At 35.3% G+C, this 15,734-nt stretch overlaps 2 protein-coding genes across 6 annotated transcripts; one reads left to right on the top strand and one right to left on the bottom strand.

Annotated features, from left to right (window-relative positions):
• Window positions 1-97: 97 nt before the first annotated feature.
• LOC107225497 (carcinine transporter) lies at window positions 98-9,943 on the top strand. Of its 4 annotated transcripts, none has more exons than XM_046742009.1 (10): window positions 98-1,154; window positions 3,020-3,293; window positions 3,763-3,979; window positions 4,024-4,297; window positions 4,808-5,000; window positions 5,127-5,342; window positions 5,800-6,014; window positions 6,537-6,712; window positions 8,064-8,236; window positions 9,610-9,943. In XM_046742009.1, exons 2-10 carry the CDS (start codon window positions 3,040-3,042, stop codon window positions 9,659-9,661), a joined length of 1,770 nt encoding a protein of 589 aa, XP_046597965.1. In that variant the 5' UTR covers window positions 98-1,154; window positions 3,020-3,039; the 3' UTR covers window positions 9,662-9,943. The 4 variants fall into 4 exon arrangements, with proteins under 4 accessions (XP_046597965.1, XP_046597964.1, XP_015521471.2 ...); XM_046742008.1 differs by having other exon boundaries at window positions 2,876-3,293; XM_015665985.2 differs by having other exon boundaries at window positions 2,876-3,293; window positions 4,039-4,297; window positions 9,610-9,942.
• Window positions 9,944-10,086: 143 nt separating this feature from the next.
• On the bottom strand, window positions 10,087-15,430 carry LOC107225490 (probable RNA polymerase II nuclear localization protein SLC7A6OS). Of its 2 annotated transcripts, XM_046742014.1 has the most exons (4): window positions 15,136-15,430; window positions 14,119-14,385; window positions 13,090-13,566; window positions 10,087-11,753 (listed from the first exon to the last, which is right to left on the bottom strand). In XM_046742014.1, exons 1-3 carry the CDS (start codon window positions 15,298-15,300, stop codon window positions 13,102-13,104), a joined length of 897 nt encoding a protein of 298 aa, XP_046597970.1. In that variant the 5' UTR covers window positions 15,301-15,430; the 3' UTR covers window positions 10,087-11,753; window positions 13,090-13,101. The 2 variants fall into 2 exon arrangements, with proteins under 2 accessions (XP_046597970.1, XP_015521461.1); XM_015665975.2 differs by lacking the exon at window positions 10,087-11,753 and having other exon boundaries at window positions 11,924-13,566.
• Window positions 15,431-15,734: the final 304 nt, after the last annotated feature.

Here is a 15,734-nt window from a genome sequence, read left to right as displayed (position 1 = left end):
TATTACACATATTTTATTTACTTAAAAAAAAAACTTTTTTTAGGGGTACCCCATTTTGCCCGCGAAAATAAAAATTTTTTTCTTACTGGAAATTGAGAATTGACATTATTTACGTTGTTTGCAACTAAAAAAAAGAAAATTTAACATATTTACGTTCACAAAATTTTAGTATTTCCTTAAGTACCCCGTTTTGCCCCCCCCCCCCTTACCCTAATTGTAAATGAGTTGTTGATTGTTTTTTGAAACTATTTAAGAAGTATAGCTTTCTACTTTGTCTATTTCGTATCTTAATTTCTCATTTTATGTTTGTTATTACTTATAACACCCATTATTTTTATTTTTTCAATTTTGTGGGACTAATCTATGTACGGGCATGTATATGCCTCTAATAGATTCTTATGCACGGGTCCTTTACAAATAAATAAATTAGTTTAAAAAAAAATTATATTCAAAGTGGATGAAAACAGATTTTGTGCAGTACCTAAATACGGTACAACCGATGTTCATCAACAATTGGAATCGGGTGTTATAACTATGCTATAATATAAGATTTCTAGACAATTTGCCTGGATCTGGTAAAGTAGGAAAATGAATCCGAAAACATAAAAATTTGCTCAAAAGACCAGAGTTTGATCATTTTTCGTATACTAATTATAAAGCCTTTCCTCAAGTTATTGACACCTTAGCTTGTGATATTTTTTTCTCATTTCTTAACTTTTGATTCAGACGTTACAGCCCATTCATACCCAATACTTCATGCATTTGTAGAGACGCGGCCCAGGATGACTTGCGCTTAGCACAATCTTAATTCTGAACTTCATAGCGCGGTCCAGCATTTTAATTAAAATAGTCACGTGGTTCACACACGTAATATTACAGCAGTAACTTGAACACAGAATAAAAGGCGCCGCCGGTTCAAGACCCGGATCAGTTGACAGTCAGCTTGAATCAGTCAAGTGTGAGATACCAAAGAGACAAAACAACTCAAACTTCACACTTACGTCATCTGCTCATAATATTCGTACGCTCTGAACCGGAGAATCGAAGATTTTGATGGAGTCTGCGAGCTTAACTTTGTCTATTGTAACTTCTGTTACAAAAACATTTGTAATCACGAATGATCGGAAGATCCTCATCAATCCATATATGTTAAGGTGATTATGATAACTATTTACTCCCATATTGGGCAAATCGTTGTGACATTTAAATCACCGTTGCACAACTTGAGTATTACAAAAATAAAATTTCACCGTAATCCCTCGTTCCACTTGACTGGGAACCTTATTCAAAATCCAACAATTATAGAACTCATTCGATAATCATAAAATCTCGTAGTATCTAAATTTTCGCGCATATTATAACTTTTGTACCATAGAATTTTCGTATTAAATAAAACGGACAGCTGAAGAGTGAAAATATAGGAAATAAAGATCAAAATCTAAATATTATTTCTCAGTATCGCCTAATCGAAATTTTATTGGTCATAAATTGTCGAATGCTTGAAAAAAAAATCTATGCGGCTACTTTAAATACCGGTATAGCAACCCCAAAAAAAGGATGGCATCGGTCGTTTTCTGATGGCGTTCGAGACAACGGCCAATAGATTATGGATAATAATGAAACCTGAACATTACCGACTTAAGATTCGTATAATATCCAACAGCAACTGGATTTATCCGCATATTTTACTTGGGCATCAGTGACTACGACCGAACCTTAATTTTTTCAAATTAATCTCCCAGCATTGGGACATCGCTATAAGATTTTTTCTTAATTGATACAATTCAGTCAATTGCTGAGAAATGTCACACGACAAGGTTAAACGAAGTCAAGTGCGATTTTCGCGATGTAGACAATTAGCGCAATTTCAAACGCCGGTATCATTATTGGTTTTGTGAAAAGCCAACTCAAAGTTGAAACAACACAAATAAGCTGTATAAACCGCTAATTGTAAAAGTATTAGTCAATTTCGGCCATTTTATCTTTAACAACGAATAAAGGCTCCGAAGGATTATCACTGCATTTACTGGAAAGTTTATGCAAACGTCACGATTTTGCGTGTGCAAATGATGGCACAAATCCACTATGACTACAAAAAAAATCCGGTTATTTGAAAAATGTGATGAAATAAAAATTATTTTTCACCGTTTCTAATCGCAAAAAACTTTTACTCGCGAATCAGTAATAAACTCAAAACGCAAGTCGTTCGAATTGGAGGCATACTTTACGGATAGTATTGCGAATTCTACGGTTTTTCTGAATAGGTCTGAGCTCAAATATATTATCTTGGTCACCAAGTGCTAATATACACAGCTTATCAGTTGCGCGGTATACGTTCTTTAATACTGGAATAAAACCAGATCATTCCTTTATAATTCTACCGTCATAATAGTACAGTGATTTCATACATCCAAAATAAAAAAATATTATGCAACTGCAGATAAATTCAGCAATTTAATAGGCGCAATTTTTGCGTTCTCAGTCGTAGAAAAAACACCAAGTTTCTTTTAACTAAAACTAATTAACCGATTTAGCAGATCTAGACGATGGAATTGTGAAAACCATAATGATGGATAGGCAGTTGGACTGAAAATCAAATAGTAGTTCAATTTTCATGTAAATTACTTTGGAAGTGTTTTTTTTTTTTTCTTGCTACTTAATTTCTAGTTGCTGAATTTTACTGCGAAGATAATTTCAGCATCAAACGATCTTCACCTGGATCTTTTATTCAATAATTGAATGTACCAGTAAACTTTCGTTTTGACGCATAAAACGTGAAGTTATTGAATTTAGAAATTTTTTCCATATGATTTCAAACTCCGCATAAATGATAAACACGCTTTACAATTCTTTTTTTCTTTTTTTTTAATTTCAGTCTTTCCGTACCGATAACAACAAGAGTATTTTGACGACAAATAAAATCAAATATTCGATATAGCGAAAGGAATTCAAGCATAGTACGTGAAATAAAACCTTACAAATTGCGCACGTCGCGAATTGAGCACTGCACAAATTTTAGGAACAATTGATGATAATAAGATGTCGACTGCTGGAAATGCGACGACGACTATGGAAGGCGGCGAGGTGGTAAAAAAAATTGAAAACTTCGATGATATCCTTCCTCATGTCGGAGGCGCTGGATGTTATCAGTGGATTTTGTTTTTTTTGCTTCTGCCGTTTGCCTTCGTCTACGCGTTTCTCTACTTCGCTCAATTTTTTATCACTCTAACGCCCGAAGAACATTGGTGCACCGTGCCTGAGTTGAACGGATGGAATCTCACCGATGAGCAAAAGTAAGTACCTAATTATTACTCTGATTGTGAGAAATATGCCGTCGAGAATTCCTGATTTTCGTTTGTAGTGTTCGCGGATTCCTTTTTTTATTTTTTTGTAGAAAAAATGCAACCTAATGATCTTCTTTTTTATAAAAAAAAAAAAAAAAACTCAACTTCAATAGAGTACAAATTTTTTTTATCATACACATCCTACTAGATCATAATTCTCAAGTTTTTCATATTTTAGTTAATTTATATTTCTCATACTACAGATTCGATCACATCTCAAATAGTTGAAACAATTGTCTATCGAATTTCGGTCCTTATTTTTCGACTAGAATACTTGAATACGAGAAAAAAAAATATCGATCACAACGATGTATCAGAAATTGTGAAATACTTCATATAATTATCAGATCTTCGTGATTGAATTCACTGGATTTCGAATAGGAATTTTTGATATCGAGCGTAATTTACTCTGTCCCAGAATCGCCCTTTCCATACCAATTAGTGACGCCACAGGGTATAAATCTGCAGATGATAATTCGCTTTCTTATTCGAGATGCGAAATGTACGATGTGAACTTCACAGAATCATTGATTAACGGAAATTACGATCCTGATCCATCTTGGCCAAAAACGCCATGTCGCCACGGGTGGACTTTCAATCATAGCGATATTCCTTACGTTTCAATTGCTGCAGAGGTAATTTTCAAGCACAGATTTATGCAAACAGCAGCGACGATTAAATTTTTCAATTTCAGCTCGAGTGGGTTTGTGGAAAATCTTATTACTCCTCGCTGTCACAATCGATCTTTTACATCGGCAGTATAATCGGTGGTTTTGTCTTCAGTTTCATAGCCGATAATTACGGTCGATTGCCTGCTTTAGTCGCCTGCAATGCCGTTGGATTTTTTTCCTCGATTGGAACGGCGTTTTCCGACAGCTTCTGGTCGTTTTGTCTCTGCAGATTCATCGCTGGAACAGCGTTTGACAACTGCTTCAACATTATTTTCATCATTTGTAAGTGACGATCGTATTACAAATTCAGTGTTGATCAATACAGCGAGTTTAGTATTATTATATGATTATTCGGGTCAAAAACAATTTATCACGAAATTATTTCCATCAAAGATAAGATTATCCGTCTTTTCATTCGTACTATCGAAAAGATAATAATCAAAAATTGAGATTCTCAACACGTTGAATTATAAAAATTGTTTTGTTTCACTGCAATATTTTTATGCGGTTGGAAGAAAAAATATGTAATTTCAGCGTACCATTTTTTTTTTATTCGCGCAACGAAAGATTTTGCGGCATGTGATTTAGTGATACAATGGCGTTGCCTATGTTCCAGTAAGCAGTTTATTTTGTTTTCACAAGGTAAAAAAAATTAACTTATCTCTGTGAGACAAAAGATGAGGTGAATCTGTCCATGATAATTATCGTGGATGAAATTATCCAGATAACATTCAAAGCTGATTACAATTTAGCTCACCCTGTTAGAATCAACTTCGTGACATTTTTTCACAGTGATCGAATACGTTGGTCCACAGCATCGAACCTTCATGGCAAACATGTCTTTTGGCATTTATTTTTCCGGTTCTGCGAGCCTTTTGCCATGGCTTGCATATTACATCGCTGATTGGCGAATCCTGTGCGGAGTCACAGCTGTGCCGATGATATCGGCATTTTTTGCACCCTGGATAGTGCCTGAAAGTGCCAGGTAAGTTCTTCCAATGCGTTGACCTTATTCTGGAGTAGTCAATACGTGTTAAACAATCGACAATAGGTGTAAACTGGAAGAAGTTAGGTTTGCCTGTGATTGTTTCATCGTTTCCATTTTTCCCAGATGGTACATATCAAGTGGAAATATTCCAAAAGCGGTAGAGACGTTGAAGAACATCGCGAAAGTGAACGGGAAAACTGTGGAAAAGGAAATTTTCGTGGAATTTGAAGAAAGCTGTAATAAAATGATAAAGAACGAGAAATTACACAACTACACTGTTCTAGACCTCTTTAAGAAAATACGCCTTGCTTACATCACTGTCATGCTGAACATATACTGGTGAGAAAACACTTCGAATATGCTCGAATTAGTTCAATATTAGTTCACAAAATTCTCACCCAAAATGTTACGATATCATTGGTGCAATATATCTGTATTGCAATTGCAGTTGCGAAATTTCCGAAATATTGGAGTAATTTTTAAATATTCTTCTTTCTATATAAACATGTATAATACAGTAATATTGCAATTATATTGGAAATTTATGTTAATATATATTTAATTGTCTTCATCTTGGTATTCTAAACACCTTTTCAACACCTTTGCGTACCAAACTCGGAACAAGATATCATTTTTTGGGAATATCTCTGAAATATGGAGGATATTCAAGGTAACAAATGCCTCTGTTGTTTTGATGGCTATTTTCACGTGCAGTGGCCTGTAGAAAAATCGCTCATACTAAGATTGGAGTGAAATATTTTCGCCACAAACATTCGAAAACAGCATTTGTTCCCAGGCTTATTATTCTTATCGTGTACGATGGTCACGTATGGAATATGAAGTCGTTGGATCCGGATGTTTTCACATCGTTCTCTTTGGGTGCTCTGACGGAATTTCCGGCTGCTATTTTCCTGACACTTTACCTTGACAAATGGGGTCGCCGATGGATGAGTTTTATTTCGATGATGATCTGTGGGGTTTTTTCTTTCATCACCTTAGCTATGCCCCCAGGTAAACAATAAATAAAACAGCATGTAGATAATTAGCTGCTTGCAGCATGTCCGTTTGCAATAATAGATACAATACACATAAACACAGCCTCAAAGAGCTTTATTCCAAACGATTTCATTGACTTACTCGAAATTTTTCTCTGACACGCGGTTAAATACTTTCAAAAAAACTGCTACATTAAAATACAAACCATGTTTACGTAAGTCAAACAAAAAAAAATAATTTTAATACTAATATTTCGTATTGCTAGTTGATCCGATACCAAATCTATGCCATAGCATCTAAATTTCAGGTATCTGGTGGTAGTAAATTATATGCAACACTGACTGGGTGATCGTAGCTGTAATTATAAAAGCAGTTTTTAATCGTATATGAATCACCTTACATTTATTTAATGTCACAAATTAAAAGTCGATCTGTTCGCACTATGCTTTCTGTATCTTGATATTCGTTAAATTAACCTGCAACGATCAGCTGATAGCTCACTTTGACGCCATATGTTTACATCGTGTGTTGTTTCAGGTGCTGTTACGGTTACAATGGGAATTATTGCACGCTTCGGGGTCAACATAGCTGGTAATATCGGATTCCAGTATGCTGCAGAAATGTTGCCAACGGTCGTTAGGGCGCAGGGTGTATCCCTGATCCACACTCTCGGATACATTGCTCATATCATCGGACCCTACGTCGTTTATTTGGTACGTTTCGGCAATCGGAATCTGCTTAAATTTTGCAAATTTCAGAGAAATAGAAGTGAACGTAAAATGAATCCACATAAAATTTGAATGACCCTATTTTGACGAATAAAACGGTATAAATTCGACCAAGAAAGTGGCTAGAAAATTAGCATCCTACACAGAAATTGTAATTTCGGAACGCAACAATTATGTGTATGCCCACACGGAACATTTACCTCTAGTGGACGTACCACGGATATGCAATATCTCTATTAGACATCCATTTCAACCGAAATGACGTACGATAGAGCTCTATTAGGGATCCAAATGTCCGCTTGTTGCACATCGAGTAGAACTCTACTAGATATCCTTACAGATCTCCATTAGAGATATCATTTTGTGGAGAAAAAATGTGGACGTAGTTTCTATCCATTATTGATGTGCATTGTGCACCTCTATTTTGCCCACACCGAACATTTACCCCTGATGGACGTATCGTGAGAAGTATCAGAAACTATCATGTCCAAATCTTACTTAGGCAATATGACTATATACGCATTCAAAAACGACGAAGTGCGTTATACATACCGGATGAAATTCGGAGTAAAAAAAACGGCTAAATTGCTAAGGGTTTGTATAATTGGGATCCCTGTTTTGAAAGAGGAGACTGAGGAGAGGGACTATTCACCGCATGGATACTCACAGCATCCAATGGATATCTATTGCAAGTTTTAATTGTCCGTGTAGTGGATTTCTGTAGATGTCTATTAGAAATCCACCATGAATATGGATCTTTTATGTTACTGTGTATGGACATCTAACAGATTGAGTGTTCCGTGTGGCCGATAATTTCTCAGAATGATAATTATATAGTTTTACGAGGAGGAAATGGTGATATATGGAAAATTCAAAATCCGAGTGTGCACGCGCAAGCTTTGTTGTCTGTTCGTGCAGGCTGGACACCTTAAGCTTTAACTGTCAAACACGACTTATGGAGGTTATATGGGTAATGCGTATTTTTGGGGTTTAAGCAGATCTCGAATAGTCTATGCGATCATTCAGAAATGCTTGGCAAATTTATATTTTTAACTGATTAATCGCTGCTATGAGTCATATAACAACACAATTTGAATTCGCTACTTGAAGCCGGAGAGTTTGACATCTTATGACCCGTTGCGCGTCAAGATGGCTCTCCTGCTTTGCAGACGAAAATATCGCCATGGTACGATTTCGCCGCCCAATAGAGTCCAATCATTTTGCGCATGCGCAATCGTACATTCGGTCTATTAAGTTTCACAATATCCTCTATGTTCGCCATTTTCACTTCAAATTGGAACCGAAAAGTAATATTTTTTGACTCATTGTTTTTCAGTCAGACATATCTCCATCTCTACCACTGACAGTACTTGGATTACTTTCCGTTACTGTAGCCATACAGTCTTTATTCATGCCTGAAACCTTGGGCCAGGATTTACCGCAAACTTTGCAGGATGGAAATGACTTTGGTAGGGAACAGAGCTTTTGGTGGATACCATGCATATCCAGGTAAGAATCGAGAGTATATAATAATTTCAACGCCTAGCTACGAATTTGATTTTACGATTAAGTAGAGAAATTCAGACACTTTCGTTCTGAGATAGAATTAAAGTAGGTTACCGTACTTTTTCGTGAAAAATAGTACTTATGCGTAGATTATCGTCATATTTTACAGATAATTATAGAATAGCTCGTATTTACGCGATCGTTTTTCTCATATCAAATGTTGATGTGGATATAATTTGCTGCAGAATATCGCGAAATTCCTGTTTTAGAAAAATGACAAATGTTAGTTTTTTCACTAGTGTTACCTATCGAGATTAGGCGAGTTCCATAAAATACGACAGATTCTCTAAATCCGTAAAGATCATACTCAAATCTGCTAGGTACTTAATTTGTCTGCCATAAGTTTTCCTAGTGAGAGAGATACGATAATTAGAGGTGGTTTAAAAATTCGTGAAATTTTAGGAATGTTGCAAGAAAAAAAAACTCGAATCGTCTGGGTCCAAAATGGTAATTATCTTTCGCAGCAAATTGTGAATTTTTATAATTTTTTGTAAAAACTGGCAGTTTCTTACGAAATTCCACGAGTTTCTACGGAAAAAAACTCCTTTTGTTTGTGTTAAGTATTGTAATTATTTCATACAGAAAATTGTAGATTTTTTAAATTTACATAAGAATTTGTAATTTTCCATGCAAAATACTACGATTTTCGACGGTTTTCCACAATGTTCCACGGTTTGGGCAATTTTCTAAGATTTTCAAAGATTTCCTGCAATTTTTAACGAACTGCACTTTAATGTAGTTTGGCGTAGAAATTATTTTCGCTAAGGTATTCACGTTGCCAATGCTTAATGATAGATGAATACAAAATAAACCAAAACCAACGCTATTCTATACTTATCTCGACAAGTTCAGAGAAAATCCCTCACTCCCCTCTCTTCTTTTCATTTACGGCCCACAAAGTTCTCAAGATACAGTCGAGTTCCATCGAAGTTGAAATACTCGATAATATGTTGTTTACAGACGTTTTCGGTACCGTTTCGAAAAATCTATCATCAAATATTACAGTCCAGATGTCTAATGTTTCTATATTATCTATGTATTACAACAATTTTACAGGTTCTATATTTATATTTTAATAATACATCGAACTTACAATCCTGTAGTCAAAAATCAGTGAATGCAAAAATATTATGAACCGCGCAATTGGATTTCAAACATCAAACCAGAGTTGAAAGCGTTGAAATTAGTTAAATTAATAGTATTAAACTTACTTACTTTGTACACTCTGTGGGCCTTTATTAATTGCTAAACACGTAAGAGTCCATTGATTGCAATGTTTTAAATCCTCTTTGTCAAATCGTGTTGAAAACTTACAGCTCTCACGAGAAGAAGGAGAAATTCAGAAAGCCGGTGACAAGTGCTCAATAGAGGATCAGCTACAGCGGGTTAGACCAAGAATAACATCTCCAATACTCATAAATAATTGCCAGCTATATTATACACTGAACAGATCCAACAGTTGTAGGACAAAATTCATATTAGATTACAACATATCTTCAGATATTTGTAAAATAGAACACATCGTAATCAACGGTTTGGCAAACGAAATCAATTTTCTTGGCCATAGTTATACCTATAATAGCTTTTGTTTGTCTATAATAGCTTAGCACATACTTAAGCAAATAGCCGTGTAATTATAATCTGTGAAAATAAAAGTCAAATATACTATAACCTTTTCTCAAGTTGAGTAATTAGCAAGTAAAATCTCAAGCGTTTTTATACTTGTACGTTCAATTCATTTCAAGTGGAATGTATTCAAGTGGAATACATTTATGGACGTTAATTGTTAAATTAAATCATAAAGAAATTGTTTATTGCTCTAATTACATTGCACTCGTGTAATAGTTTTGTGTAACGACTCCTCGATTCACTCTTCATACCGAGGCGCGCGATAAGAAGTTCCTTCAACAACTTCGTGAAACCGTCTATCAACCGAAACGATAATATATCGAATGTTGCGAGAAGATTTCAGTTAATTCTACCACAGGATTTTCGAGAGGTTTTGCAAATGTGTACACATAATGCGTAAGAGATGGTAATGGAAAGTAGTATTGAATAAATTACGTACGGGTACCAAAAATTTATCTGTATTCGAATCAGCGTCCTAATCAGGCATTTTAATTCATGCGTCAATTCTAGGAATAAAAACAAACAGTTCTTTGAAATTCAAACTGGTTGTGTTCGACTCGTTCAACTGGAGTTATTTAACGTAGACTTAAAGTATACTCACCATCTTTCCGTTTCACAGTGGTCCAGATCGCGAAAAAACTGGCCAAAAATGGAAGTTACTGTTTAATCTGATTTTTGGGGTCGCTGATTACGAATCTAAGGTCAAGTTCTCAAAAAAAATATGGCGGCCCAAAAATGGCGGATCACTTTCTCCAAAACAGAATCAAACTGTATGAAATCCGAGAGTTTTTGAGGTCGCCGATTACGAATCTAAGGTTAAATTCTCAAAAAAAAAGATGAGGTGATCTAAATCGCAAAAAAACTGGCCAGAAGTAGAAGAATATTTTGGAATTAGTTAAATCCAGTATGTGTTTCGAGTCGATGAATCCCAATTTCGAATCAAGATTCAAAAATCAAAATGGCCAACTCAAAATGGCGGCAATTTTTAGTAAAAAAAATATCCGTTCAGAGCGAAATTGTGAACTTTTGAAAACCCGAAAATGTTAACCGAATATGACTGTACTTTTTTGTTTAAAATATTTTTTCCAACATTCCAATTTGGGAATCAAGATTCTTTCTTTCTTTAAATGTTTTTGGAGACTCTCAAGGATTTCCTTTTTCGCATAGGTGTAAAATTTGTAGAAAAAACACCATCAAATTATGTACCTAGTAATAGTCTCCATTTTGGAGTTTGTCATTTACTTGCAAATATTATCTAATTCAATGCTTTATAATTTGACTAAACGGTATTATTGTCAAAAGACATTTGTTTCAATATGAGCACCGATACATTTCTTAGACAATGCTCGAAGTACGCACCGCTAACTGTACTGTGAATCATTCAAAATCGCGGGATCTCCTGGGATCACAACTAGTGCGATGATAAAATCTCTGTTACAGCTCTGTTTTTTTTCAAACATTCTTCGCAGGAAACTAAATGTGTTTCCAAAAATCCAAATAAATTATCAATCTAAGACTTTATTGGCAACAATCCCAAAATTGCGATTTTTCTTACCTATAACACAATTTCTTGGACCCGCACTGAATCGTACATAAAAATAAGAATGTTACTTCGCAAATTTGTTATTTCGAAAAAAATTATTATCGAACTGAAAAAAATTGTATATTATTTAGCGACAATGCGATAAAGTTGATCTAAGTCGAAATTTACACTCATCACCATCGTACAGACGTTTTTGCGAAGCTGTTGATCTGTAAGTACACAATTTATTGTTGTGTCGCAGCTTCAACCAGTGATCTAAAAATCTCTCACGTCGCAGCGTCGTTTCATCTGCACAGAGAACAGGTTACAGTGTTATAAAAAGATATTTTGGAAGGTGAATCGTATAGTACCGAAAATAACAGGAAAGTGAAAAAAGAGATGATTTGCGGAATTCGCAACGTTGAGGACCATTGGAACGAATGGAACTTTTTTCCTGGTTGTGAGACGAATACATAAACCGGAACATTACCTTAAAAATGAAAATGGTTCAGACCATGCTATTTTATATGGTTGTATCATTCGTTTTTCTTTTTTTTTTTTTTTATCCACATAGTACAGAACACACAGTAAGATTGACACATTTTCAAGCTGAGACAATAATTTGAGAGTCCTGTAAATGTTATTGTCAACTAACGAAGAGCTCGCAATAAAAAAAAATCGCCTTTCTCGACGATTTGCGAACTAATAAGTGTCACATGAAACGACAAATTAATTACGAACTCTAAAGTTTCGGTCCAATCATGTTCGAGTCAAGTAAATTGACCTTCAAATGTTCAGACGTATGCATAACGAACAATAAATAGCTGCCCAGAAAATGCGATCATGTTTTAGGATACAACTTTAGTAGTTGAAGAAACTTACTCATGATCGCCGTACTTAATAGTAAAAAAGACAGAGCGTATCAATCCAATCGTCCAATGTTAGAAATTTGACGGCATAAAAGATTATAATAAAATGACGAGCTCGAGCTTTCAATTGTTACTAAAATAATTTTTGTCCTGGCGAATCGAGACGGTCATCAGCTCATTATGTATACTAAAAACGTCATGTCTGCGCATTCTGAAGTAGTATAGTTCGAATAGTCGAGTAGCTGCATAGAAAAAATCACATTGTTTCCAGTCACTCGTGCGAATACGAGAGTATAGACAACTCAATGCGAGCTGTGAGACTTCAATTTTTAAACGCAGATTCAATATAACGCAAAAAATACTATGAAAGAGATGTTTTGAAATTAAATGTGGCCCAGTCGGCATAACGCATTCATTGCTACCAGATGTCACGGTAGCACAATTTCCTGCCCAATACATATTTTTCGTATAGTAGGGGGTTCGCTCCTGCGCGCTTCGCGCGCCAACCGCACCACGGCGCTACGCGTCTCACTATTTCCTTATGCAGTGTCTGTTAGACAGTTGAATTTATTTATGCTAATTTGATGACAGGTCTGCAACTGTTGATCGGTTGTTTCGATAAGTACTTGTAAATCCGTATTAACCAGTGTGAAAATTTTCAATACTATAATCTCTCAAATACAAAACAATAACTCTATCGAATGCGTATATATGGGCAATAACAGTTGGCCATAATTTTATAACCATGGTCGAATCGTGCAACGAGATTTAATTACTTCAGTTTCAAATTAAGATGGATCTTCGTACTGTCGATACTCGTCATCTTCGCTGCCACTGTCCGAACCCGAAACCGCATCAGCCAAATCATTGTCCATTTCGGCATTGATCCTCGCCTTGTATTTTGCATATTCGAAGCCAAAGTGGTCAACGTCGTCCTCGGGTAGCGCGTAGACGAAGTCTTCATCGACGCTCGACACATCACTATCACCTCTAAGGCTTATCCTTTTCACTGCGGACCGCATATCGTCCTCGCATATGGAATTCTCGGAATGGTCGGAGTCCGGATAATCGTTCCTCCAATTGGATTCAGAGTTTGAGTCTTCGGACTGATCATATACTTCTGCATCTATTCCGTTATCTCTGTAGGAACCAAACACCAGCTCGTCTTGAAATGGGTGAATTGAGACTAGTTGATCTATCAGCATGTCGTGACCGGTTTGAGTATAATACAAATCGTAGACATAGTTTTCATCCTAAAACGAGACATATCAAATCGTTAGGGATGTTTCGATTTTAAGGAACATGTAGCTTTTTTTCTTTCTTCAAAACTAATGTGCTTTCAGGAAGCATTGCTAACAGAAAGTTGTTCAACTTTCGTTAGCAAACTGTTACTTTAATGCTTGAGTGACTAAACTCTTCTAATTAGAATTCTATTTATGCAGCAAAACTAACCAACGAAACGTAAAAGAAACAAACAAATTTTATAGAACTTTCCGCTGATTTCCGCCATTGTTTCCGTAAATGATAGTATTTTATAAATCCTTTGTATTTTCACAAAACTTGAAAACATCACAAGAACAATTTTACTCAAAATCTGATCAGTTCTAAGTTCAATGGAGCTAAGATAAGAGACCCAATTTCCGTTAAGGCAGTCCGCTTGTTTCCAAATTGTGGATTTTGAAAGAAGAATGTACATTTGATTTTAGCAAATATCTATAGAAGAGCCTAACCGATTTAGCCAAAATTCTATTGATTCTCAAGCAAAAAAATGGCATTGGTTGAAATGAAAATCATAAATAAACTACCTGTGCAATGACTACCGTTTCTTCAGAGATAGCAGAAGTTGAATCTTCGACATCAATTACAGAAATTTCCTTGTCAACAAGTTCCTCTACATCGTTTGATTCGAGAGAGCGAAAGTAGTTTACTACTTTGTACCGATTTTCCTGTGATTTTTGTTTAGACTGCTCCCGTGTCTTTGACGTAACATTGGCCACAACATGATTCTTGAAATTAGCCTTCAATTCTTCTTTTGTGAGTGTTTTACTGATACACTCGATGACATTGTCAGCCTGAAATTGAAATGTAAAACAAAGATGAAGTCGAAGGTAAGTTTGAATTAAGTACAATTTCAAGCAGTAAAATTGACAAGAGTGAATTCCTGTCTACGAACAACAAGGATAACAGGCAGGAGATTAAAATGAACAATTGTATATAGGAAAATTGACGGTGGAAATGACAAAACAGCTGAATTGAAATTAAAGGGATGTAAAAATATCTGAATTGAAAAATTACTTATGAAATCACTAAACGAAATTCAGGTACAAAGAATATTGTACGAAGTAAAGATTTCCCAAATTTTTCACATTTTCCAGATAAAAAATTGTTAATTTTTGCAATTACCCTTACATCTTTTAATATTAGAATGATGAATGAGTAAATTAGATCAATTGTTACAGATTATATTCAATTTATTTCAAAGCATTAGACTTCGCTTGTATTAAAAAATTAAGTACAAACTCAATAATCACACATATGCAGATGCACTAAAAGTTTCGCTAAGGTAAGAGTAGGACAGATATAAACGTTAAAGTTTAAAATTTTTAATTTTTCCAAAAATTCGACAAAATTCCTTGGCGTTTTCACGATTCTTTTGGGTAAAAGAAAAATCCCTAATATCAGATCGAGTGGCAACCATGCATAACCTTGTTTTATAATAATGGTAAATTATGTACAATTTGAATGAATAATGCGTTTACTTATATTTGCGTAAACTTTAACTGACTTGTATGTCGCGTACGAATATAATGGATTATATATACCTGATTTTTGACCGTACCGGCAAACTTTAATACGGCTGTGACAGGATCGCTGGCTGCGATGTCTGCGCCGTCGATATTTTCAGTTTTTCGCCGTTTACAAGCGATCACTAAAGCCTCCAGAGGTTCCTCGGCGTTTCTTCGTTTCACGCGCAAAACCGCTGCCATATCTGATTCTTTAATGCAACTGAACTAAGCGAGAAATTGCGAGAATATTCAATGATGTTCGTTGGACCGAAAGAAAACCAAAAAACCGAATGCTGAAGCGATATTGCGATTCCCGGTTCAACCCTAGAAGCATACAAATAGAAGCATCACCGCAATCCTACGGGTGGGGAAAAGTTTTCCTGCAGTCAGCGCCACTTGCCTTGCCGTGGTTCAGTACCAAAGAGTAATGAGGAATTGGTAGCAGGAAATTCGAATTTAGAGTAGTGAATACTTTTTCACGTATAATAAAATTATTACTAAAAGAAGAGTAATTAAATAAATGATTCATTTAGACTGGTATATGTTTGATGTCTTATAAATAATATGTTCGTCGCCAATTTCGCTAAATCTCGGTTGTTGAGCTTGATGTTTCCGTATAGCAAACACATCTTTTT

The sequence above is a fragment of the Neodiprion lecontei genome, chromosome 5, assembly GCF_021901455.1.
Source record: "Neodiprion lecontei isolate iyNeoLeco1 chromosome 5, iyNeoLeco1.1, whole genome shotgun sequence".
Lineage (NCBI taxonomy): Eukaryota > Metazoa > Arthropoda > Insecta > Hymenoptera > Diprionidae > Neodiprion > Neodiprion lecontei.
The sequence above is the reverse complement of the archived record's forward strand: the minus strand, read 5'-3'. Positions and strand labels throughout refer to the sequence as shown.

Coding starts and splice junctions, on each gene's coding strand:
- LOC107225497 (XM_046742009.1), top strand. CDS start 3,040: ATGTCGACTGCTGGAAATGCGACGACGACTATGGAAGGCGGCGAGGTG. Junction 3,294..3,762: donor AATCTCACCGATGAGCAAAA/GTAAGTACCTAA, acceptor ACTCTGTCCCAG/AATCGCCCTTTCCATACCAA. Junction 3,980..4,023: donor ACGTTTCAATTGCTGCAGAG/GTAATTTTCAAG, acceptor AGCGACGATTAA/ATTTTTCAATTTCAGCTCGA.
- LOC107225490 (XM_046742014.1), bottom strand. CDS start 15,300: ATGGCAGCGGTTTTGCGCGTGAAACGAAGAAACGCCGAGGAACCTCTG. Junction 14,386..15,135: donor CCGGTACGGTCAAAAATCAG/GTATATATAATC, acceptor TTTCAATTTCAG/GCTGACAATGTCATCGAGTG. Junction 13,567..14,118: donor AAACGGTAGTCATTGCACAG/GTAGTTTATTTA, acceptor GTCTCGTTTTAG/GATGAAAACTATGTCTACGA.